Source organism: Bombina bombina, chromosome 2, assembly GCF_027579735.1.
Source record: "Bombina bombina isolate aBomBom1 chromosome 2, aBomBom1.pri, whole genome shotgun sequence".
Classification (NCBI taxonomy): Eukaryota; Metazoa; Chordata; class Amphibia; order Anura; family Bombinatoridae; genus Bombina; species Bombina bombina.
The window spans coordinates 765,112,334-765,137,440 of record NC_069500.1 but is presented as its reverse complement, the minus strand read 5'-3'; the positions used below and the strand labels follow the sequence as shown (position 1 = coordinate 765,137,440).

The 25,107-nt window shown below is 40.0% G+C and overlaps 1 protein-coding gene across 2 annotated transcripts in view; it reads right to left on the bottom strand.

Annotated features, from left to right (window-relative positions):
* The window catches only part of CHERP (calcium homeostasis endoplasmic reticulum protein), a 102,356-nt gene that overhangs the window by 5,182 nt on the left and 72,067 nt on the right, over positions 1–25,107 (bottom strand). For both annotated transcript variants that reach the window (XM_053702900.1, XM_053702902.1), the window contains exons 16-18: positions 11,173–11,270; positions 10,417–10,602; positions 10,201–10,251 (exon numbers count right to left, since the gene is read on the bottom strand). In XM_053702900.1, the coding sequence (XP_053558875.1) occupies positions 10,201–10,251; positions 10,417–10,602; positions 11,173–11,270 (335 nt within the window). The remainder of the gene's footprint in view (positions 1–10,200; positions 10,252–10,416; positions 10,603–11,172; positions 11,271–25,107) is intronic.

The following is a 25,107-nucleotide window of genomic DNA, read 5'->3' as shown; positions in this document are numbered from 1 at the left end:
CAGGGTAGATATAGCGCCCTCCACCTAAAAGATTGTTTGCCAAGAGTCCCGAACAGTGTCAGATATGGGATACATTTTCTTAAAATTAGGAGAAGGTGAGAATGGGATACCCGGTTTGTCCCATTCCCTCTTAATAATCTCCGAAATTCTCTTAGGAACCGGAAAAACATCAGCGTAAGCAGGTACCTCTAAGTATTTGTCCATTTTACACAATTTCTCTGGTGGTACCACAATAGAGTCACAGTCATCCAGAGTCGTTAAAACCTCCCGAAGTAACAGGCGGAGATGTTCAAGCTTAAATCTAAAGGACATGATGTCCGAGTCCGTCTGAGGCAACATACTTCCCGAATCGGAAAGTTCCCCCTCAGACAGAAGTTCCCTGACCCCCAACTCAGATCCCTGTGAGGATACATCGGAGACAGCTAACAAAGCATCAGAGGACTCGGTATACACTTTGACTTCTGTCCTGCTGCGTTTGCCCTGTAACACTGGCAACTTGGATAATACCTCTATAACGGTAGTTGACGTAACTGCAGCCATATCCTGCAAAGTAAATGAATTAGGCGCGATTGAAGAACCCGGCATCGCTTGGGTGGACGTTAAAGGTTGTGACGCTTGGGGAGAATTTGACAGTATACCCCGATTCTCCTCAGACTGAGAATCATCCTGAGACACACTTTCTTTACATAAAATCTGCGCTTTACATTGTAAGGCCCTTTCAGTACACGAGGGACAAAAAGTAAGAGGGAGTTCCACACTGGCATCTAAACACATAGAACAAGTAGTTTCCTCAAGTCCAGACATGTTAAACAGACTAGCAATAGCAATAATAGTCGTTCTTTACTTAAAATATATAGCTCTGAATTCAAATTATATAGACAAAATGTTAACACAAAAAAAGTGTACTGCGTCTTTAAATAATAAAAGTGCAACAATTTTTCTGTTATCTTCAAAACAGCGTTTGTGGCAATAAAATTGTTTTAATGTGCCCCAAATATGCTAACAGTATTGCACCAGCTTGCTTAGATGTGTAAAAAAAAACAATATAAATTGATTTGACAGTTATGACAAAACCTTTTTATTAATTCTGGCCCCTGCACCTCCCTTCCCCCGGAATACACTGCTGCTGCTTGAGAAGCTTTCAAGATCCTTCGAATGGCAAAACAATTTAGGCCCCACCGGAGTCCAGGCCCTTGCTGTCTATGCGATCCGGATGATACTACGCGTCTGAGCGCGTGAAAATAGGCCCCGCGCCCTGTGGGCGTAACACTGGCCTTTACAGAGACCCGCATGGGTTGCAAGGAAAAACCAACTATGTCGTTTATAATAAATATGAATGCCATGTGCCCTCTTACACAAACATGTAGCACCAAAATCAAGCCTAACTGCATGACAAAAAAAAAACTGTACTCCCTTAGGTCAGATAAAATGTATGACCGTACTTAGCCAGCAACCGCATCTCCCAGCGTTTAGCCCATACTGAATAATTCTCATAAGTGATATTAGACACATATAGCAGTCAATAAAAGGGGAATTCCATGTACACCATTACCATACATGTAGTGCATACTGATATACCTCTCCCCAGATAAGGAATAATGTCAGCCTGTTCTGATGCATCAATTCTCCCCAGAAACAAATTACTGAACATACCTCAATGCTGCTTGTAGCATGACACGGTTCTCCACACTGAAGAGGTTTCTTTCACACTACCTTCAACAGCTCTGTGGAAACCAGCATGGATCTTAGATAACATTTGCTAAGATCATCAACATCAGGGTAGAAAATAAGATGTCTCCACTCCTCTTGGGAAGATATAGACTGACGATTTCTCCCTGAGGAAAAAAGTACTCACTAGCACCATTTTAAAATAAAAAACTTCTTGATTGAAGAATCTAAAACTAACACCTCACTTTACCTCTTCCCATCACTAACACAGGCAAAGAGAATGACTGGGGGGAGGGAGGGAAGGGAGGAGCTATATATACAGCTCTGCTGTGGTGCTCTTTGCCACTTCCTGCTAGCAGGAGGTTTAATCCCACAAGTAAGGATGAAATCCGTGGACTCGTCATATCTAGTAAAAGAAAACATAATTTATGCTTACCTGATAAATTCCTTTCTTCTGTAGTGTGATCAGTCCACGGGTCATCATTACTTGTGGGATATTAACTGCTCCCCTACAGGAAGTGCAAGAGGATTCACCCAGCAGAGTTGCTATATAGCTCCTCCCCTCTACGTCACCTCCAGTCATTCGACCAAGGACCAACGAGAAAGGAGAAGCCAAGGGTGTAGTGGTGACTGGAGTATAATTTAAAAAAATATTTACCTGCCTTAAAAAACAGGGCGGGCCGTGGACTGATCACACTACAGAAGAAAGGAATTTATCAGGTAAGCATAAATTATGTTTTCTTCTGTTAAGTGTGATCAGTCCACGGGTCATCATTACTTGTGGGATACCAATACCAAAGCAAAAGTACACGGATGACGGGAGGGATAGGCAGGCTCTTTATACAGAAGGAACCACTGCCTGAAGAACCTTTCTCCCAAAAATAGCCTCCGAGGAAGCAAAAGTGTCAAATTTGTAAAATTTGGAAAAAGTATGAAGCGAAGACCAAGTTGCAGCCTTGCAAATCTGTTCAACAGAGGCCTCATTCTTAAAGGCCCAAGTGGAAGCCACAGCTCTAGTGGAATGAGCTGTAATTCTTTCAGGAGGCTGCTGTCCAGCAGTCTCATAAGCTAAACGAATTATGCTACGAAGCCAAAAAGAGAGAGAGGTAGCAGAAGCTTTTTGACCTCTCCTCTGACCAGAGTAAACGACAAACAGGGAAGACGTTTGTCGAAAATCTTTAGTTGCCTGTAAATAAAATTTAAGGGCACGAACTACATCCAGATTGTGCAAAAGACGTTCCTTCCTCGAAGAAGGATTTGGGCACAAGGATGGAACAACAATCTCCTGATTGATATTCCTGTTAGTGACTACCTTAGGTAAGAACCCAGGCTTAGTACGCAGAACTACCTTATCCGAGTGAAAAATCAAATAAGGAGAATCACAATGTAAGGCTGATAATTCAGAGACTCTTCGAGCCGAGGAAATAGCCATTAAAAATAGAACTTTCCAAGATAACAACTTTATATCAATGGAATGAAGGGGTTCAAACGGAACACCCTGTAAAACGTTAAGAACAAGGTTTAAACTCCATGGTGGAGCCACAGCTTTAAACACAGGTTTAATCCTGGCCAAAGCCTGACAAAAAGCCTGAACGTCTGGAACTTCTGACAGACGCTTGTGTAACAGAATGGACAGAGCTGAGATCTGTCCCTTTAAGGAACTAGCGGATAACCCCTTTTCTAAACCTTCTTGTAGAAAAGACAATATCCTAGGAAAAGAGGTTTCACTGCAAGGAAAACAGAAACAGAGGCGCCACATGTGTAGATCAATCAAAACAGACAATATCCAAGTTAGATGAGATACAGGATACTCACAAACGTGAAGGCACTCTCTTGTGCCTGTAGGAGCGGGCTGGTATTTAAACAGCAAACCAGCTAGCTGTACCAAGGGATCCCCGTCAGGATATCCTCGCAACAGTAATCCTTCACTAGATTGATTCCAGCAAAAAGGAAAAAATGTTCAGAGGGGAGGAAGGCTAAACAGCCTTATGGTTACTGGCAAGGGAAATGCCACACGAACACCAGATTTGTTTAAAAAGTATCAAGTATTTTATTTTACAAAAGATAAAAAATACCATCAATAACAAATTACAGCTTGGTGTATTTAATGGCAAATCTCCTTGTATATAGAGATAATAGCGACGCGTTTCTCAGGGAAGACCCTGTTTCATCAGGCTTGTATACTCTAGAACCATTTAAAACCCCTTTATATAGGGATCAGTAACCATATGTTTGCAATAAACCCTCCCCTTCCTTGACATAAACCAATGAAACCTTTTCTTTCCGAAAACTCCCACTTGTTGCCTTAATTAGAAGTTTATAATAGTTTTTCCTTTAGTATTATGTCCACTTGATCAATAATCTGTGAGCCCATATCCTAATGTGGTTATGTGTGATGTTAGATCTAGATCGTAATGTGTCGATTGTGAGATAATTAAAAGTGTATGAATGTAAACATACTTAATCGGTGATCGTTTTTTGACCAATTAAAAGCCTGCTTTAGGAGGCTTTTAATTGGTCAAAAAACGATCACCGATTAAGTATGTTTACATTCATACACTTTTAATTATCTCACAATCGACACATTACGATCTAGATCTAACATCACACATAACCACATTAGGATATGGGCTCACAGATTATTGATCAAGTGGACATAATATTAAAGGAAAAACTATTATAAACTTCTAATTAAGGCAACAAGTGGGAGTTTTCGGAAAGAAAAGGTTTCATTGGTTTATGTCAAGGAAGGGGAGGGTTTATTGCAAACATATGGTTACTGATCCCTATATAAAGGGGTTTTAAATGGTTCTAGAGTATACAAGCCTGATGAAACAGGGTCTTCCCTGAGAAACGCGTCGCTATTATCTCTATATACAAGGAGATTTGCCATTAAATACACCAAGCTGTAATTTGTTATTGATGGTATTTTTTATCTTTTGTAAAATAAAATACTTGATACTTTTTAAACAAATCTGGTGTTCGTGTGGCATTTCCCTTGCCAGTAACCATAAGGCTGTTTAGCCTTCCTCCCCTCTGAACATTTTTTCCTTTTTGCTGGAATCAATCTAGTGAAGGATTACTGTTGCGAGGATATCCTGACGGGGATCCCTTGGTACAGCTAGCTGGTTTGCTGTTTAAATACCAGCCCGCTCCTACAGGCACAAGAGAGTGCCTTCACGTTTGTGAGTATCCTGTATCTCATCTAACTTGGATATTGTCTGTTTTGATTGATCTACACATGTGGCGCCTCTGTTTCTGTTTTCCTTGCAGTGAAACCTCTTTTTGAAGATACACCATCGTTTGGGTGAAGACCGAGAGCTGCCTTCTATTTATACTTCCATTTATTTGGACTTATTTGGACTTCAGTTGGGATCTTTCCCATTTCACCTATTGATACGTCTGTATTCTCATATATATATTTTTTATTCTATTATTATATTTTATGTTTTATATTTTACATTTTACAGATTTTACCATTTATTTTTTATATATTGTTTTATAGGTTTTTTTTACATTTTTGGTATCACCAAAGGGGTTTTTTGATTGTATTTCAGTACTATTTTCTGCCCTGAGTCATTAGCGCCTCCTATAGGGGATTTGTGGTATTACTCTAATATCACAATATCCCTCTTAATATCCTAGGAATCCTAACCTTACTCCAAGAGTAACCTTTGGATACGCACCAATATAGGTATTTACGCCATATTTTATGGTAAATCTTTCTGGTGACAGGCTTCCTAGCCTGTATTAAGGTATCAATAACTGACTCAGAAAAACCACGCTTTGATAAGATCAAGCGTTCAATTTCCAAGCAGTCAGCTTCAGAGAAGTTAGATTTTGATGTTTGAAAGGACCCTGAATCAGAAGGTCCTGTTTCAGAGGTAACGACCAAGGTGGACAGAATGACATGTCCACCAGATCTGTATACCAAGTCCTGCGTGGCCATGCAGGCGCTATTAGAATCACTGATGCTTTCTCCTGTTTGATTCTGGCAATCAATCGAGGAAGCATCGGGAAAGGTGGAAACACATAAGCCATCCTGAAGGTCCATGGTGCTGTCAAGGCATCTATCAGGACCGCTCCCGGATCCCTGGATCTGGACCCGTAGCGCGGAAGCTTGGCGTTCTGTCGAGACGCCATGAGATCTATCTCTGGTTTGCCCCAACGTGGAAGTATTTGGGCAAAGACCTCTGGATGAAGTTCCCACTCCCCCGGATGAAAAGTCTGACGACTTAAGAAATCCGCCTCCCAGTTCTCCACTCCCGGGATGTGGATTGCAGACAGGTGGAAAGAGTGAGACTCTGCCCAGCGAATTATCTTCGATACTTCCATCATTGCTAGGGAGCTTCTTGTCCCTCCCTGATGGTTGATATAAGCTACAGTCGTGATGTTGTCCGACTGGAACCTGATGAACCCCCGAGTTGCTAACTGGGGCCAAGCCAGAAGAGCATTGAGGACTGCTCTCAATTCCAGAATGTTTATTGGAAGAAGACTCTCCTCCTGATTCCATAGTCCCTGAGCCTTCAGAGAATTCCAGACAGCGCCCCAACCTAGTAGGCTGGCGTCTGTTGTTACAATTGACCAGTCTGGCCTGCTGAATGGCATTCCCCTGGACAGATGTGGCCGATAAAGCCACCATAGAAGAGAATTTCTGGTCTCTTGAATGGAATGAAGGACACGGCATGCATTTTGAAGTTTTGTTAACCTGTCCTCTGTCAGGTAAATCTTCATTTCTACAGAATCTATCAGAGTCCCCAGGAAGGGAACTCTTGTGAGTGGAAAGAGAGAACTTTTCTCTTCGTTCACTTTCCATCCATGCGACCTTAGAAATGCCAGTACTATCTCTGTATGAGATTTGGCAGTTTGAAAGCTTGAAGCTTGTATCAGTATGTCGTCTAAGTACGGAGCTACTAAAATTCCTCGCGGTCTTAGTACCGCCAGAAGAGTGCCCAGAACCTTTGTGAAGATTCTTGGAGCCGTAGCCAGTCCGAATGGAAGAGCTACAAACTGGTAATGCCTGTCTAAAAAGGCAAACCTTAGATACCGGTAATGACTTCTGTGAATCGGTATGTGAAGGTAAGCATCCTTTAAATCCACTGTGGTCAAGTACTGACCCTCTTGGATCATGGGCAAAATTGTTCGAATAGTTTCCATCTTGAACGATGGAACTCTTAGGAATTTGTTTAGGATCTTTAAATCCAAGATTGGCCTGAAGGTTCCCTCTTTTTGGGAACTACAAACAGATTTGAGTAAAACCCTTGTCCTTGTTCCAACCGCGGAACTGGATGGATCACTCCCATTAATAAAAGATCTTGTACGCAGCGTAGAAACGCTTCCTTCTTTGTTAGGTTTGTTGACAACCTTGACAGATGAAATCTCCCTCTTGGGGGAGAGGATTTGAAGTCCAGAAGGTATCCCTGAGATATGATCTCTAACGCCCAGGGATCCTGAACATCTCTTGCCCAAGCCTGGGCGAAGAGGGAAAGTCTGCCCCCCACTAGATCCGGTCCCGGATCGGGGGCCCTCAATTCATGCTGTCTTAGGGGCAGCAGCAGGTTTTCTGGCCTGTTTGCCCCTGTTCCAGGACTGGTTAGGTTTCCAGCCTTGTCTGTAGCGAGCAACAGCTCCTTCCTGTTTTGGTGCAGAGGAAGTTGATGCTGCTCCTGCTTTGAAATTACAAAAGGAACGAAAATTGGACTGTCTAGCCTTGGCTTTGGCCTTGTCCTGAGGCAGGGCATGACCTTTACCTCCTGTAATGTCATCAATAATCTCTTTCAAGCCGGGCCCGAATAAGGTCTGCCCTTTGAAAAGAATATTAAGCAATTTAGATTTAGACGTAACATCAGCTGACCAGGATTTTAGCCACAGAGCTCTGCGTGCCTGAATGGCGAATCCTGAATTTTTAGCCGCAAGTTTAGTTAAATGTACTACGGCATCTGAAATAAATGAATTAGCTAACTTAAGGAATTTAAGTTTGTGTGTGATGTCATCTAGTGTGGATGATTGAAGTGTCTCTTCCAGAGACTCAAACCAAAATGCTGCTGCAGCCGTGACAGGCGCAATACATGCAAGAGGTTGCAATATAAACCCTTGTTGAACAAACATTTTCTTAAGGTAACCCTCTAATTTTTTATCCATTGGATCTGAAAAAGCACAGCTATCCTCCACTGGGATAGTGGTACGCTTAGCTAAAGTAGAAACTGCTCCCTCCACCTTAGGGACCATTTGCCATAAGTCCCGTGTGGCGGCGTCTATTGGAAACATTTTTCTGAATATAGGAGGGGGTGAGAAAGGCACACCGGGTCTATCCCACTCCTTAGTAACAATGTCAGTAAGTCTCTTAGGTATAGGAAAAACGTCAGTACTCGTCGGTACCGCAAAATATTTATCCAACCTACACATTTTTTCTGGGATTGCAACTGTGTTACAATCATTCAGAGCCGCTAATACCTCCCCTAGTAACACACGGAGGTTCTCAAGCTTAAATTTAAAATTTGAAATGTCTGAGTCCAGTTTATTTGGATCAGAACCGTCACCCACAGAATGAAGCTCTCCGTCTTCACGTTCTGCAAACTGTGACGCAGTATCAGACATGGCCCTTGCATTATCAGCGCACTCTGTTCTCATCCCAGAGTGATCACGTTTACCTCTTAGTTCTGGTAGTTTAGCCAAAACTTCAGTCATAACAGTAGCCATATCTTGTAATGTGATTTGTAATGGCCGCCCAGATGCACTCGGCGCTACAATATCACGCACCTCCTGAGCGGGAGATGCAGGTACTGACACGTGAGGCGAGTTAGTCGGCATAACTCTCCCCTCGTTGTTTGGTGAAATATGTTCAATTTGTACAGATTGACTTTTTTAAAGTAGCATCAATACATTTAGTACATAAATTTCTATTGGGCTCCACTTTGGCATTAACACATATAGCACAGAGATATTCCTCTGAATCAGACATGTTTAACACACTAGCAAATAAACAGCAACTTGGAAATACTTTTCAAAGTAATTTACAAATAATATGAAAACGAACTGTGCCTTTAAGAAGCACAGAAAATATTATAACAGATAAAATAATTAAGTTATAGCATCAATCTTTGTCAGAATATACAGTTTTAGCAAAGGATTGTTCCCCTCAGCAAATGATAACTAACCCAGGCAGCAGAAAAAAATACACAAATAAACGTTTTTTATATCACAGTCAATACAATCAGCACAGCTCTGCTGTGAATGATTACTTCCCTCAAAAAAGACTCTTGAGATCCCTGAACTCTGTAGAGATGAACCGGATCATGCAGGAAGAAAATGAACCTCTGACTGAGTTTTTCTGATGCATAGTGAAAGCACCAAAATGGCCCCTCCCCCACACACATAACAGTGAGAGGGATCAGTGAACTGCTCTAATTTAAATCAAAACTATTGCCAAGTGGAAAAAAAGTGCCCAAAACATTTTTTCACCCAGTACCTCAGAGAAAAAAACGTTTTTACATGCCAGCAAAAAAACGTTTTACCTCAATAATTAATTGTCATTTAAAACCTATTGCAAGTCCCTGCAAAATAGGTTAAGTCTATGTATACAGTTTAAAAGCCAGAGAAGTACCATTTCCCAGAAAACTGAAGTGTAAAATATACATACATGACAGCCTGATATCAGCTACATCTACTGCATTCAAGGCTGAGTTTACATTATAACGGTATGGCAGGATTTTCTCATCAATTCCATGTCAGAAAATAATAAACTGCTACATACCTCTTTGCAGATTAATCTGCCTGCTGTCCCCTGATCTGAAGTTTACCTCTCCTCAGATGGCCGAGAAACAGCAATATGATCTTAACTACTCCGGCTAAAATCATAGAAAAACTCAGGTAGATTCTTCTTCAAATTCTACCAGAGAAGGAATAACACACTCCGGTGCTATTATAAAATAACAAACTTTTGATTGAAGATATAAAAACTAAATATATCACCATAGTCCTCTCACACATCCTATCTAGTCGTTGGGTGCAAGAGAATGACTGGGGGTGACATAGAGGGGAGGAGCTATATAGCAACTCTGCTGGGTGAATCCTCTTGCACTTCCTGTAGGGGAGCAGTTAATATCCCACAAGTAATGATGACCCGTGGACTGATCACACTTAACAGAAGAAAGTATAAATATCATAACTGTTCCAATGAAGCTTCACGATGACAGGACCAAAAAAGCTGCAAAAGCCTAGATGAAATAATTCCGAACCAAAACAGGAGCCAATAGTTTTCTGAGATCATAAGTAATGTATATCAAAAATAACTTTGGCATTAATGGCCTATGTAAAAAAAATATTTCTTATGTATTATCTCCCAAATACACAACAAAAAAAAGGCTAAAAATATACTTTGTAGTATAATGGCTGCCTCAGCCAATTCATCTCTATTTGTAATATGCTGTTATTTTAACTTTATAATCTGCTTGTCACTAAATTTATGGCTTATTTAGCCTTTACAGAAGATAAATTGAATTATTTAGCTGAATTAAAAGTGATCATACTTACCATTGCCTTGAGGACCTGAACCAGGGGGAAATGGTCCTCCTGCTTTAAAGTCTGCATTAAAGAAAATAAAAGGAATCAATAAGAAATATTAGTATTTATTTATTATATGTCCAACATGTGTACTGTTCTGAAAACATAGGTTATGGCAGATGAGCACAACAAACATGATATGTACAGCATGCCCAGGAAATCTATACCAACCCACTGGATACTCACTCTCATCCCTGGCTTTCATGCGGGCAATGAAGGAGTAACTTTTGTTCCTGCGGTAATTCTCATATGGATCATCTAGGGAGACACCTACACCTTTGTACTGGTCCCACTTGTCTCGAACGTCACCACCTTTAATGGGATCTTGGATTCCTTGTTCATTGGCTCCAAGTCCTCCAGCCCCACTCCATCCTAAAGGAAAAGATAGAGGGCTAGATCAGTGATGACTCCAGAGCCATCCAAAGTTTTGCTTTCAAAACTTTTAACCCTTAAATTTGTCCCACAGTCCAAATGATAAAAATGGCTGTGTGTGCGAGTGTATTACACACAGCTGATTTGGAAGGAACGAAGTAGATAAGTAGTGCATATACTTGAGTATTTTTTAACACATTAGAATTGCATAATCCAAAATTGCATAAAAAAAAAACAACTAAAAGCACCACAGTTGCACCTACTCTGAATTTTAAATTAATATTTTTTTTCAGTTATACAAATGTCCATCAGTTTGCTGGTTCCCTGTATCATCTGACTGCCATCAGCTAATCACAGACTCATTAGTATATGTGAGCTCTTGTACATATACTGTAGGAGTTGGTGTCTCAGAAAGTGAGTATCTAAAAAGAGTGAGTATAAAAGATGACCAATAGAAGCTGGGGGCCCCACAGGGGAATCAGACAGCTACCACTTGCCATAGTACTGTTCTACATAATGTAAATTGTAAGAATGATGAAGTAAAATATATAAAATTCTGTAATATCTTACCCATCTTTACCAGCATCTGGTGCCCCTTATTCTCCTCTCCTAAGCGGATAGTAGGCACATTACCTCCTCCGGAGCCAGAGCCTAATCCAGAAGCAGAACTGAAGACAGAGAGAAAATAATTATTAAAGGGACATTGAACCCAAAAATTTTCTTTCATGATTCAGATAGAGCATGCAATTTTAAGCAACTTTCTAATTTACTCCTATTATCAATTGTTCTTCATTCTCTTGCTATCTTTATTTGAAAAGCAAGAATGTAAGTTTAGAAGCCGGACCATTTTTGGTTCACAACCTGGGTTGTCCTTGCTGATTGGACAGCACCAATAAACAAGTGCTGCCCAGGGTTCTAAACCAAAAAATGGATGGCTCTTTAGCCTAGATGCCTTCTTTTTCAAATAAAGAAAGCAAGAGAATGAAGAAAAATTAATAATGGGAGTAAATTAGAAAGTTGCTTAAAATTGCATTCTCTATCTGAATAATGAAAGAAAAAAATTGCGTTTAGTGTCCCTTTAAGTTAACATACCCACTGCAAACAACATGGCACATATTTTACAGGAGACAAAGAACATTTAAATATAAAACAGACATTTTAGAGGTAAAGACTTTTTATTTATCATTTGCTTGTGTGAAGTAATCTTTCATTAACCTTTCAAAAGAACCTCTTCCCGTGTAAATATAGTGTAATTTAAAATAGACCCAAAGCTTGTAGGAAATCTAACATGGAAAATAAAAATAATATTCCGTAGGGTAGTGCCTCCCTCAAACTTACAGAATAGTACTGAACCATCTCAATTTATTAAAAGAGCTTTCCAATCAATCCTACTGCAATTTAGGAAGAAATTAAATATTTCTCAGTGTGAAAAGAAGTAATGACACTATAGATCAGGACCAGAAAAAAAGAAAGAAAAAACAATGTTTAAAGGGACAGTCAACTCCGGAATGTTTATTAGTGCTGACTCATAAATAACTCCACGTGAGTGAGCACACATAAAACAGCACTGTCTAGAATTTAGCATAGGAGTCTACCTAGGTTTAGCTTTCAACAAAGAATACCAATAGAACAACACAAATTTGATGATAAAAGTTTAAAATTGTATGCCCTATCTGAATCATGAAAGTTTAATTTTGACTAGACTGTAATGTTTTGTTTCATTGTATATGTTTCTAGCATAAATGTACTCTCACTTCACAACAGTGCAGTTATAGCAAATGTCTGTTCAAGAATTATATTTTGTATTGTAAACCACATATTCACATACTTAAAATGCTGGAAAAAAGTTTAAATGTGGTACTTTTAACTCCGATGCTGAGGCAAAATAGTTTTGAAGAAAATCTGTTGAATATTTTGTGAGTTGCTGAGGTGTTGAAGAAAAAAAAAAAAGTTTGACGTGGGAGTATGACATTTTTTAGCCAAAGATACTACCCAAAATAATGCACCAACCTTCAAGAAATTTATCACAAGCACAAAACACATGGGGTTTCATTTATTTGTTTGCATCAAACATATAAGTTGACATTGTTGCTGAAGCATGAAAAAAAGTTCTTGGCTTCAGTATATGCTTAGTAAACATTGTAGAAAAACTATGCACCCCACCGCCAATAAATGTTGAACATATAGATACTGAAACACATAATATAGTCAGACTTTTTCTAGTTATGCTTGCACACAGTATATTATGGCACAACAGATTTCAAGTTACCGTATTCTCTATCTATCTAGATATACACAAAAAATATACGGAACAGCATAATTTATTAAAGTATATGTGACATTTCAGAAAGCTTTGGCATTTTTTCAAGTAAAAGTAAATTCTCTCACACACATACTCAACACACCAATGTTATAAAAGCAAATTTTTCCCTAAATAATATGCCTAGTTCAGTGGTCTCTATATTTGAGGGTCACTAAGTTAAAGCATACAGGAAAAGTTGAATTAAATGAACCCAATTATTTCACCTTTGTTGACATAGAAATTCTATACTCTACAACCCATTACTACCGTAAGTAGAAACCCCTGACATGTAACAATTTATACATGTAGCAGTACAAACATTTCGGCATTATAAGTAGTGGTTATCATGCATACAAATAACATAATTTATGTAAGAACTTACCTGATAAATTAATTTATTTCATAGTGGCAGGAGTCCATGAGCTAGTGAAGTATGGGATATACATTCCTACCAGGAGGGGGCAAAGTTTCCCAAACCTCAAAATGCCTATAACAGGGGTTAGCAACCTTCGGCTCCCAGATGTTTTGTAACTACATTTCCCATGATGCTCAGATAGCCTAAAGAGTGTCTCAGCATCGTGGGAAATGTAGTTCCAAAACATCTGGGAGCCGAAGGTTGCTGACCCCTGGCCTATAAATACACCTCCCACCCCACTCATACCTTAGTTAAAGTGTAGCCAAGAAGTGAGGTGTAAAAGAAGAAGCAAAAAGCATACAAAAAGAGGAACTGGGAAAAATAAAGTGCTTTATACAAAAAAATCATAACCACAAAAAATAGGGTGGGTCTCATGGACTCTTGCCACTATGAAAGACATAAGGTAAGTTCTTACATAAATTATGTTTTCTTTCATGTAAGTGACAAGAGTCCATGAGCTAGTGACGTATGGGATATAATACCCAAGATGTGGAAATCCATGAGTCACTAGAGAAGGATAAAATAACAACAGCTAAATCCGCTGAGAAATTAAATGCAAAACAATAATTAAGTTTTATTAAAAATTTCAAAAAAACTCAAATCAAAAGGCACCAGAATTAAACTGAGGCAACTGCCTGAAGAACCTTTCTACCAAAGGCTGCTTCCAAAGAAGCAAACACATCAAAATGGTAAAAGTTAGTATGCAAAGAAGACCAAGTTGCTGCTTTGCAAATTTGATCAACTGAAGCTTCATTCTTGAAAGCCCAAGAAGTGGCAACTGATCTAGTAGAATGAGCTGTAGTTTCAACCAAGATGCCAGAGGCTTTCTGACCTTTACTGGAGCCAGAAAAAATAACAAATAGACTAGAAGTCTTTCTAAAATCTTTAGTAGCCTCAACATAATATGTCAAAGCTCTTACCACATCCAAAGAATACCTTTCAAGAGTATTCTTAGGATTAGGACACAAGGAAGGAACAACAATTTTCTTATTAATGTTGTTAGAATTCACAACTTAAAGGGGCACTATACCCAAACATTTTCTTTCATGATTAAGGTAGAGAATACAATTTTAAACAACATTCCAATTTACTTCTATTACCTAATTTGCTTCATTCTTTAGATATACTTTAATGAAGAAATAGCAATGCACACAGTGAACCAATCACAGGAGGCATCTATGTGCAGCTACCAATCAGCAGCTACTAAGCATATCTAGATATGCTTTTCAGCAAAGAATATCAAGAGGATGAAGCAAATTAGATAATAGAAGTAAATTAGAAAGTTGTTTATAATTGTATGCTCTTTCTAAATCATGAAAGAAAAAATTTGGGTTTCATGTCCCTTTAAGGCAACAATTTAAATGAAGTATCTTGATGGAAAAATCAGATAAGAAGACTCACAAGAGAGAGCAGACAATTCAGAAACTCTTCTAGCAGAAGAGATAGCCAAAAGAAATAACACTTTCCAAGAAAGTAATTTAATATCCAGAGAATGCATAGGCTCAAAAGGAGGAGCCTCTAAAATTCAAATTCAAAACTAAATTGAGACTCCAAGGGAGAAGAAATAGCTTTAATAACAGGTTTGATACGAATCAAAGCCTGAACAAAACAATGAATATCAGGAAGTTTAGCAATCTTTCTGTGAAATAAGACAGAAAGAGCAGAAATTTGTCCTTTTAAAGTATTTGCAGACAAAACTTTATCCAAACCATCCTGAAGAAACTGTAAAATCCTAGGAATTCTGAAAGAATGCCAAGAATTATTATGAGTGGAAAACCATGAAATATAGATATGATAGATCTTACTTGAAACAGACTTACAAGCCTGTATTATAGTGTTAATTACTGAGTCAGAGAAACGTCTATAACTAAGAACTAGGAATAATAGTATAGCTGCACCACCAATTGTATTAAAACATCATGTTTTTATTTAGCCACTTTAAAACAGACCTTAGTCTGTTTTAAAGTGGCTAAATAAAAACATGATGTTTTAATACAATTGGTGGTGCAGCGATACTTTTATTTTTGGACTGTTTTCTTGGGACCTTGGTGCAGGTCCAATAGTTGGCACACCTGCAAACAAGTTTTGCTACACCCTTGGTGCTTGGGCAATTTCTGACCTTTATAACTAAGAACTAAGCGTTCAATTTCCATGTCTTCAAATTTAGAGATTTGAGATCCTGATGGAAAACTGGGCCTTGAGACAGAAGGTCTGGTCTTATAGGAAGTGACCAAAGCTGGCAATTGGACATTTTGACAAGATCCGCACACCAGAACCTCTGAGGCCATGATGGTGCTATCAGAAACACATAAGATTGCTCCATTATGATCTTTGAGATCACTCCCAGAGGTGAAAAAAACAGAATTTATGTTTACCTGATAAATTACTTTCTCCAACGGTGTGTCCGGTCCACGGCGTCATCCTTACTTGTGGGATATTCTCTTCCCCAACAGGAAATGGCAAAGAGCCAGCAAAGCTGGTCACATGATCCCTCCTAGGCTCCGCCTACCCCAGTCATTCGGCCGACGTTAAGGAGGAATATTTGCATAGGAGAAACCATATGATACCGTGGTGACTGTAGTTAAAGAAAAAAAAAAATTATCAGACCTGATTAAAAAACCAGGGCGGGCCGTGGACCGGACACACCGTTGGAGAAAGTAATTTATCAGGTAAACATAAATTCTGTTTTCTCCAACATAGGTGTGTCCGGTCCACGGCGTCATCCTTACTTGTGGGAACCAATACCAAAGCTTTAGGACACGGATGAAGGGAGGGAGCAAATCAGGTCACCTAAATGGAAGGCACCACGGCTTGCAAAACCTTTCTCCCAAAAATAGCCTCAGAAGAAGCAAAAGTATCAAACTTGTAAAATTTGGTAAAAGAGTGCAGTGAAGACCAAGTCGCTGCCCTACATATCTGATCAACAGAAGCCTCGTTCTTGAAGGCCCATGTGGAAGCCACAGCCCTAGTGGAAGGAGCTGTGATCCTTTCAGGAGGCTGCCGTCCGGCAGTCTCGTAAGCCAATCTGATGATGCTTTTAATCCAAAAAGAGAGAGAGGTAGAAGTTGCTTTTTGACCTCTCCTTTTACCAGAATAAACAACAAACAAGGAAGATGTTTGTCTAAAATCCTTTGTAGCATCTAAATAGAATTTTAGAGCGCGAACAACATCCAAATTGTGCAACAAACGTTCCTTCTTCGAAACTGGTTTCGGACACAGAGAAGGCACGACTATCTCCTGGTTAATGTTTTTGTTAGAAACAACTTTTGGAAGAAAACCAGGTTAGTACGTAAAACCACCTTATCTGCATGGAACACCAGATAAGGAGGAGAACACTGCAGAGCAGATAATTCTGAAACTCTTCTAGCAGAAGAAATTGCAACCAAAAACAAAACTTTCCAAGATAATAACTTAATATCAACGGAATGTAAGGGTTCAAACGGAACCCCCTGAAGAACTGAAAGAACTAAGTTGAGACTCCAAGGAGGAGTCAAAGGTTTGTAAACAGGCTTGATTCTAACCAGAGCCTGAACAAAGGCTTGAACATCTGGCACAGCTGCCAGCTTTTTGTGAAGTAACACAGACAAGGCAGAAATCTGTCCCATCAAGGAACTTGCAGATAATCCTTTTTCCAATCCTTCTCGAAGGAAGGATAGACACTTAGGAATCTTAACCTTGTCCCAAGGGAATCCTTTAGATTCACACCAACAGATATATTTTTTCCAAATTTTGTGGTAAATTTTTCTAGTTACAGGCTTTCTGGCCTGAACAAGAGTATCAATAACAGAATCTGAGAACCCTCGCTTTGATAAGATCAAGCGTTCAATCTCCAAGCAGTCAGCTGGAGTGGGACCAGATTCGGATGTTCGAACGGACCTTGAACAAGAAGGTCTCGTCTCAAAGGTAGCTTCCATGGTGGAGCCGATGACATATTCACCAGATCTGCATACCAAGTCCTGCGTGGCCACGCAGGAGCTATCAAGATCACCGACGCCCTCTCCTGATTGATCCTGGCTACCAGCCTGGGGATGAGAGGAAACGGCGGGAATACATAGGCTAGTTTGAAGGTCCAAGGTGCTACTAGTGCATCTACTAGAGTCGCCTTAGGATCCCTGGATCTGGACCCGTAGCAAGGAACCTTGAAGTTCTGACGAGAGGCCATCAGATCCATGTCTGGAATGCCCCACAGTTGAGTGATTTGGGCAAAGATTTCCGGATGGAGTTCCCACTCCCCCGGATGCAATGTCTGATGACTCAGAAAATCCGCTTCCCAATTTTCCACTCCTGGAATGTGGATTGCAGACAGGTGGCAGGAGCGAGTCTCCGCCCATTGAATGATTCTGGTCACTTCTTCCATCGCCAGGGAACTCCTTGTTCCCCCCTGATGGTTGATGTACGCAACAGTCGTCATGTTGTCTGATTGAAACCGTATGAACTTGGCCCTCGCTAGCTGAGGCCAAGCCTTGAGAGCATTGAATATCGCTCTCAGTTCCAGAATATTTATCGGTAGAAGAGATTCTTCCCGAGACCAAAGACCCTGAGCTTTCAGGGATCCCCAGACCGCGCCCCAGCCCATCAGACTGGCGTCGGTCGTGACAATGACCCACTCTGGTCTGCGGGAGGTCACCCCTTGTGACAGGTTGTCCAGGGACAGCCACCAACGGAGTAAGTCTCTGGTCCTCTGATTTACTTGTATCTTCGGAGACAAGTCTGTATAGTCCCCATTCCACTGACTGAGCATACACAGTTGTAATGGTCTTAGATGAATGCGCGCAAAAGGAACTATGTCCATTGCCGCTACCATCAAACCTATCACTTCCATGCACTGCGCTATGGAAGGAAGAGGAACGGAATGAAGTATCCGACAAGAGTTTAGAAGTTTTGTTTTTCTGGTCTCTGTCAGAAAAATCCTCATTTCTAAGGAGTCTATTATTGTTCCCAAGAAGGGAACTCTTGTCGACGGAGATAGAGAACTCTTTTCCACGTTCACTTTCCATCCGTGAGATCTGAGAAAGGCCAGGACTATGTCCGTGTGAGCCTTTGCTTGAGGAAGGGACGACGCTTGAATCAGAATGTCGTCCAAGTAAGGTACTACAGCAATGCCCCTTGGTCTTAGCACCGCCAGAAGGGACCCTAGTACCTTTGAGAAAATCCTTGGAGCAGTGGCTAATCCGAAAGGAAGCGCCACAAACTGGTAATGTTTGTCCAGGAATGCGAACCTTAGGAACCGATGATGTTCCTTGTGGACAGGAATATGTAGATACGCATCCTTTAAATCCACCGTGGTCAAGAATTGACCTTCCTGGATGGAAGGATTGTTCGAATGGTTTCCATTTTGGACGATGGAACCTTGAGAAACTTGTTTAGGATCTTGAGATCTAAGATTGGTCTGAACGTTCCCTCTTTTTTGGGAACTACGAACAGATTGGAGTAGAACCCCATCCCTCGTTCTCTTAATGGAACAGGATGAATCACTTCCAGAAGATAACCTTGGGAGACTATTTCTAGCGCCCAAGGATCCAGAACATCTCTTGCCCAAGCCTGAGTGAAGAGAGAGAGTCTGCCCCCCACCAAATCCGGTCCCGGATCGGGGGCCCGCATCTCATGCTGTCTTGGGAGCAGTGGCAGGTTTCTTGGCCTGCTTTCCTTTGTTCCAGCCTTGCATAGGTCTCCAGGCTGGATTGGCTTGAGAAGTATTACCCTCCTGCTTAGAGGACGTAGCACTTGGGGCTGGTCCGTTTCTGCGAAAGGGACGAAAATTAGGTTTATTTTTGGCCTTGAAAGACCTATCCTGAGGAAGGGCGTGGCCCTTGCCCCCAGTGATATCAGAGATAATCTCTTTCAAGTCAGGGCCAAACAGTGTTTTCCCCTTGAAAGGAATGTCAAGCAATTTGTTCTTGGAAGACGCATCCGCTGACCAAGATTTTAACCAAAGCGCTCTGCGCGCCACAATAGCAAACCCAGAATTAGAATACTTACTCCCCTCACTTGAGGAATCATCTTGGGCATCATTTTTACTAAATTTTTTATGACATAAATCACATCTATTTAAATGAGAAGGAACCTTGGCTTCCCCACAGTCAGAACACAATCTATCTGGTAGTTCAGACATGTTAAACAGGCATAAACTTGATAACAAAGCACAAAAAACGTTTTAAAATAAAACCGTTACTGTCACTTTAAATTTTAAACTGAACACAATTTATTACTGCAATTGCGAAAAAGTATGAAGGAATTGTTCAAAATTCACCAAAATTTCACCACAGTGTCTTAAAGCCTTAAAAGTATTGCACACCAAATTTGGAAGCTTTAACCCTTAAAATAACGGAACCGGAGCCGTTTTTATATTTAACCCCTTTACAGTCCCTGGAATCTGCTTTGCTGAGACCCAACCAAGCCCAAAGGGGAATACGATACCAAATGATGCCTTCAGAAAGACTTTTCTATGTATCAGAGCTCCACACACATGCAGCTGCATGCCATGCTGTTCTCAAAAACAAGTGCGCCATACCGGCGCGAAAATGAGGCTCCGACTATGATTAGGGAAAGCCCCTATAGAATAAAGTGTCTAAAACAGTGCCTGCCGATATTATTTTACAAAAAATACCCAGATTAAATGATTCCTCAAGGCTAAATATGTGTAGATATGATCGATTTAGCCCAGAAAATGTCTACAGTCTTAATAAACCCTTGTGAAGCCCTTATTTACTGTCTGAATAAAAATGGCTTACCGGATCCCATAGGGAAAATGACAGCTTCCAGCATTACATCGTCTTGTTAGAATGTGTCATACCTCAAGCAGCAAAAGACTGCTCACTGTTCCCCCAACTGAAGTTAATTCCTCTCAACAGTCCTGTGTGGAACAGCCATGGATTTTAGTAACGGTTGCTAAAATCATTTTCCTCATACAAACAGAAATCTTCATCTCTTTTCTGTTTCAGAGTAAATAGTACATACCAGCACTATTTTAAAATAACAAACTCTTGATTGAATAATAAAAACTACAGTTAAACACTAAAAAACTCTAAGCCATCTCCGTGGAGATGTTGCCTGTACAACGGCAAAGAGAATGACTGGGGTAGGCGGAGCCTAGGAGGGATCATGTGACCAGCTTTGCTGGCTCTTTGCCATTTCCTGTTGGGGAAGAGAATATCCCACAAGTAAGGATGACGCCGTGGACCGGACACACCTATGTTGGAGAAATGTAAGCAGGTTGGTAAAATCATGGAACTGCAAGAGCATTCATAATTTCCGCATGAGGATCCCTGGAAAGTTTCTTGTTTAGACGAGAAGCCATCAGATCTATGTCTGGAGGACCCCACATCTGCGCAATCTAATAAAAAACATCTGGATGGAGAGACTACTCGCCGGATGTAGAATCTGACGGCTGAGATAATCCGCTTCCAAATTGTCTACACCTGGTATATGAATCGCAGTGATTAGACAAGAATTGGATTCCGCCTAAGAAAGTATTAGAGATACTTCTTTTATTGCTAGGAAACTGTGATTCCCCCCTTGATGATTGACATATGCCACTGTTGTGACATTGTCTGTTTGAAACCGAATATACGATTCTCTCTTAATAGAGGGCAAGCCTGAAGAGCTCTGAAAATAGGACAGAGTTCTAAGATATAGATTGGTAACCTCGCCTCTCGAGGATTCCAAACTCCTTGTGCTGTCAGAGACCCCCAAACAGCTCCCCAACCTGAGAGACGTGCATCTGTTATGATCACAGTCCAGGTAGGACAAACAAAGGAGGCCCCTGAAACAATAAGATGATGGTCAAGTCAGAGAGAGTGGAGAGTTGGGATTTAAGTAAATCAGTTGTGATAACGGAGTATAATCCCTGCATCATTGGTGCCACATTCAAAACTGTAGAGGTCTCATGAAAACAAGCAAAAAGGATCGCGTCCGATGCTGCAATCATGAGACCTAAAACTTCCATGCACATAGCCACTGAAGCGAATAATAAGAGACTGTAGGTTTAGACAAGCTGAAACCAATCTCAAACGTCTCTTTTCTATTAGGGATAGAGTCATGGACACGGAATCTATATGGAAATCTATGGAGCTAGTACCAAGATATTGTCCAAATAAGGAAACACTGCAATACCCTGCTCTCTGATTACAGATAGAAGGGCACCTAAAACTATTAAGAATATTCTTGGTGCTGTTGCAAGGCCAAACGGAAGAACGACAAATTGGTAATGCTTGTTTAGAAAAAAGAATCTCAGAAAACGATAGTGATCTGGATGAATCGGATTGTGAAGGTAAGCGTCCTGTAAGTCTATTGTGGTCATAAAGTGACCTTGCTGAACAAAAGGCAGAATAGTTCTTATAGTCACCATCTTGAAAGTTGAGACTCTTACAAAACCATTTAAAGTTTACAGATCCAAAATAGGTCTAAAAGAATTTTGAATAGATTTGAATAAAAACCCCAATCATTTTTCCTGCTGTGGAACTGGGAAAATTACCCCTGAAAATTCTAGATCTGAAACACATTTCAGAAAGACTTAAGCTTTTACTGGGTTTTTCGTTACATGGGTAAGAAAGAATCTTCCCAAAGGAAGTCTTATTTTGAATCCTATTCGACACCCTTAAGAAATTATATTCTGAATCCACTGATTTTGAACAGAGACTGTCCAAACTCTTTGAAATAGCTTTAGTCTGCCCCCTACCAGAAGAACTGGCTTGAGGGCTGCACCTTCATATAGGTTTAGGGGCAGGATTTGGTTTCTTATAAGGCTTGGATTTATTCCAATTGGGAGATGGTCTACAATTAGAGCCAGAGGCCTAAGGGGAAGGAGTGGTTTTCTGTTCTCTATTCTGATGAAAAGAACAAAAACGATTGGGAGCTTTAAATTTATCCTTCGATTTCTTGTCTTGGGGCAGAAAAACTCCCTTACCCCCAAGTAACAGTGGAGATAATAGAATCCAATTGTGAACCAAAAATATTTTTACCTTGAAAAGAGAGAGAAGATAATCGAGTTATATACACCATGTCAGCATTCCAAGATTTAAGCCATACAGCTCTTCTAGTTAGAATGGCTAAAGACATGGATTTGACATTGATCTTCCGAACATTAAATATAGCATCACAAATAAAATGATTTGCATGTTGAAGTAAAAAAATAATGTTAGATTTAGAATCTGAAGATAACTGCTGTGCTAAACTGTCCAACCAAAAAGTAGAAGCAGCAGCAATATCAGCCTATAGATATAACAGGTCTAAGAATATTGCCAGAATGTAAATATGCCCTTTTTGGATAAGATTCAAGCTTCCTAAAGGATCCTTGGCTACAGGTAAAGGATACAATTTCTTAAACCTAGAAGAAGGGTTAAAAGAGGGACCAGGCTTAGACCATTCTTTAGCAATCACATTAGAGATAGTGTCAGGAATAGGAAATACTTCAGGAGTAATAACAGTAGTCTTAAATACAGAATTTAGACAATTACTAGCTTTATCATCAGAAGATTTAGACTTTTTAAGACCCAAAGTAAACAAAACTTCCTTTAAGAGAGAGAACGAATATATTCTAACAAATAAAAAATATTTGTGTATATCAGTCTCTGACATGAATCAGAGGAGACCCCATCAGTAGAGGATACGTCAGTATGCTGAAGGTCAGTACTTAATTCACCAAGTTTAGGAAAATGTTGCAAAAACCTTTAACATTTATTTGAAGGCAAAATAGCAGTCATTGCAGTCTGTACAGCTGTAGCAATAAAATCTTACATTTCTGCAGTAATGCTATGTACATTTAGACTGAGATGGAATAACAGTGTGCGTATTTGTACTCATAGAAAATCATATGGTAACATCAGAGGCAGGTTCAGTTTGAGACATAATTGCAAAAATTAGAAAAAAATAAAAATAAATTAATTCTGCAAATTTATATCCATGTCCTATATATGATATATACAGGCTTAAAAGAATGGGAAAACATTTTTTAAAAAAGAAAAACGATTCATAAAATGCTGCATGAAAGCTCCCTAAGTCTTTACTGAGAACACTGAATGAGCTGGGGTTGAGCGTATAACGGCAATTTTAGCAGGAAATTTTTTTGTCGGGAAATTTTTGGCACAAAAAAAAAAAAAGGCACACAATAACACATCACCCTATGACATAAATAGCATCATCGTATTTGCGACATGCAAAGCAGAAGAGGATTTCTAATACACCTATCACTCTAAAAAGCAGGTAAGAATTTTGATTGTATATACAAAAAAACAAAATAACGCAAAATAAAGCCTAATGGATACTTCTATTATAGCTGCATAAAATGTGATTATCAACATTCCATGAGACTAACATAATACTTAGCAGCCTAATTTATAAATAAATTACTAGCTCCAAAAAAAAAAAACCTTGTAAAATATTTAGCCTCAAATAAAGTCGCTAAAAAAAGAGCACTGAATTACTGACTCAAAGCATGTATACAAACAATATATAACAACTTTACTTAAAAAGTGCCCAATCCATAGCTGAGAGTGTCATATATAATAAAAAGTATATAGTTACCGTGTAAGACACCCATTCACATATAGCAGTCAGCCAAACCAGTACTGAAACATATCAGCAGAGGTAATGGTAGAGGAGTATAATGTTGATCTGTAAAGAGAGGCAGCAGATGAATCCCTGCAACCGATTTACAGAGAGCCTTAGAATAGATTTCCTATAGGTGAAAACATGGCATCATCAGGCAATACTCCCTTCACATCCCTCAGACAAACACTGTACTTAGAGAGGGACTGGGCTTCAATATGCTTAGAAGCACCAATCTCAAAAAAAAAAATCAAGCACAACTTGCTTCACCACCTCCATGAGAGGCAAAGTTTGTAAAAACAGAATTTATGTTTACCTGATAAATTACTTTCTCCAACGGTGTGTCCGGTCCACGGCGTCATCCTTACTTGTGGGATATTCTCTTCCCCAACAGGAAATGGCAAAGAGCCCAGCAAAGCTGGTCACATGATCCCTCCTAGGCTCCGCCTTCCCCAGTCATTCGACCGACGTAAAGGAGGAATATTTGCATAGGAGAAATCATATGATACCGTGGTGACTGTAGTTAAAGAAAATAAATTATCAGACCTGATTAAAAAACCAGGGCGGGCCGTGGACCGGACACACCGTTGGAGAAAGTAATTTATCAGGTAAACATAAATTCTGTTTTCTCCAACATAGGTGTGTCCGGTCCACGGCGTCATCCTTACTTGTGGGAACCAATACCAAAGCTTTAGGACACGGATGAAGGGAGGGAGCAAATCAGGTCACCTAGATGGAAGGCACCACGGCTTGCAAAACCTTTCTCCCAAAAATAGCCTCAGAAGAAGCAAAAGTATCAAACTTGTAAAATTTAGTAAAAGTGTGCAGTGAAGACCAAGTCGCTGCCTTACATATCTGATCAACAGAAGCCTCGTTCTTGAAGGCCCATGTGGAAGCCACAGCCCTAGTGGAATGAGCTGTGATTCTTTCAGGAGGCTGCCGTCCGGCAGTCTCATAAGCCAATCTGATGATGCTTTTAATCCAAAAAGAGAGAGAGGTAGAAGTTGCTTTTTGACCTCTCCTTTTACCAGAATAAACAACAAACAAGGAAGATGTTTGTCTAAAATCCTTTGTAGCATCTAAATAGAATTTTAGAGCACGAACAACATCCAAATTGTGCAACAAACGTTCCTTCTTTGAAACTGGATTCGGACACAAAGAAGGCACGACTATCTCCTGGTTAATGTTTTTGTTAGAAACAACTTTCGGAAGAAAACCAGGTTTAGTACGTAAAACCACCTTA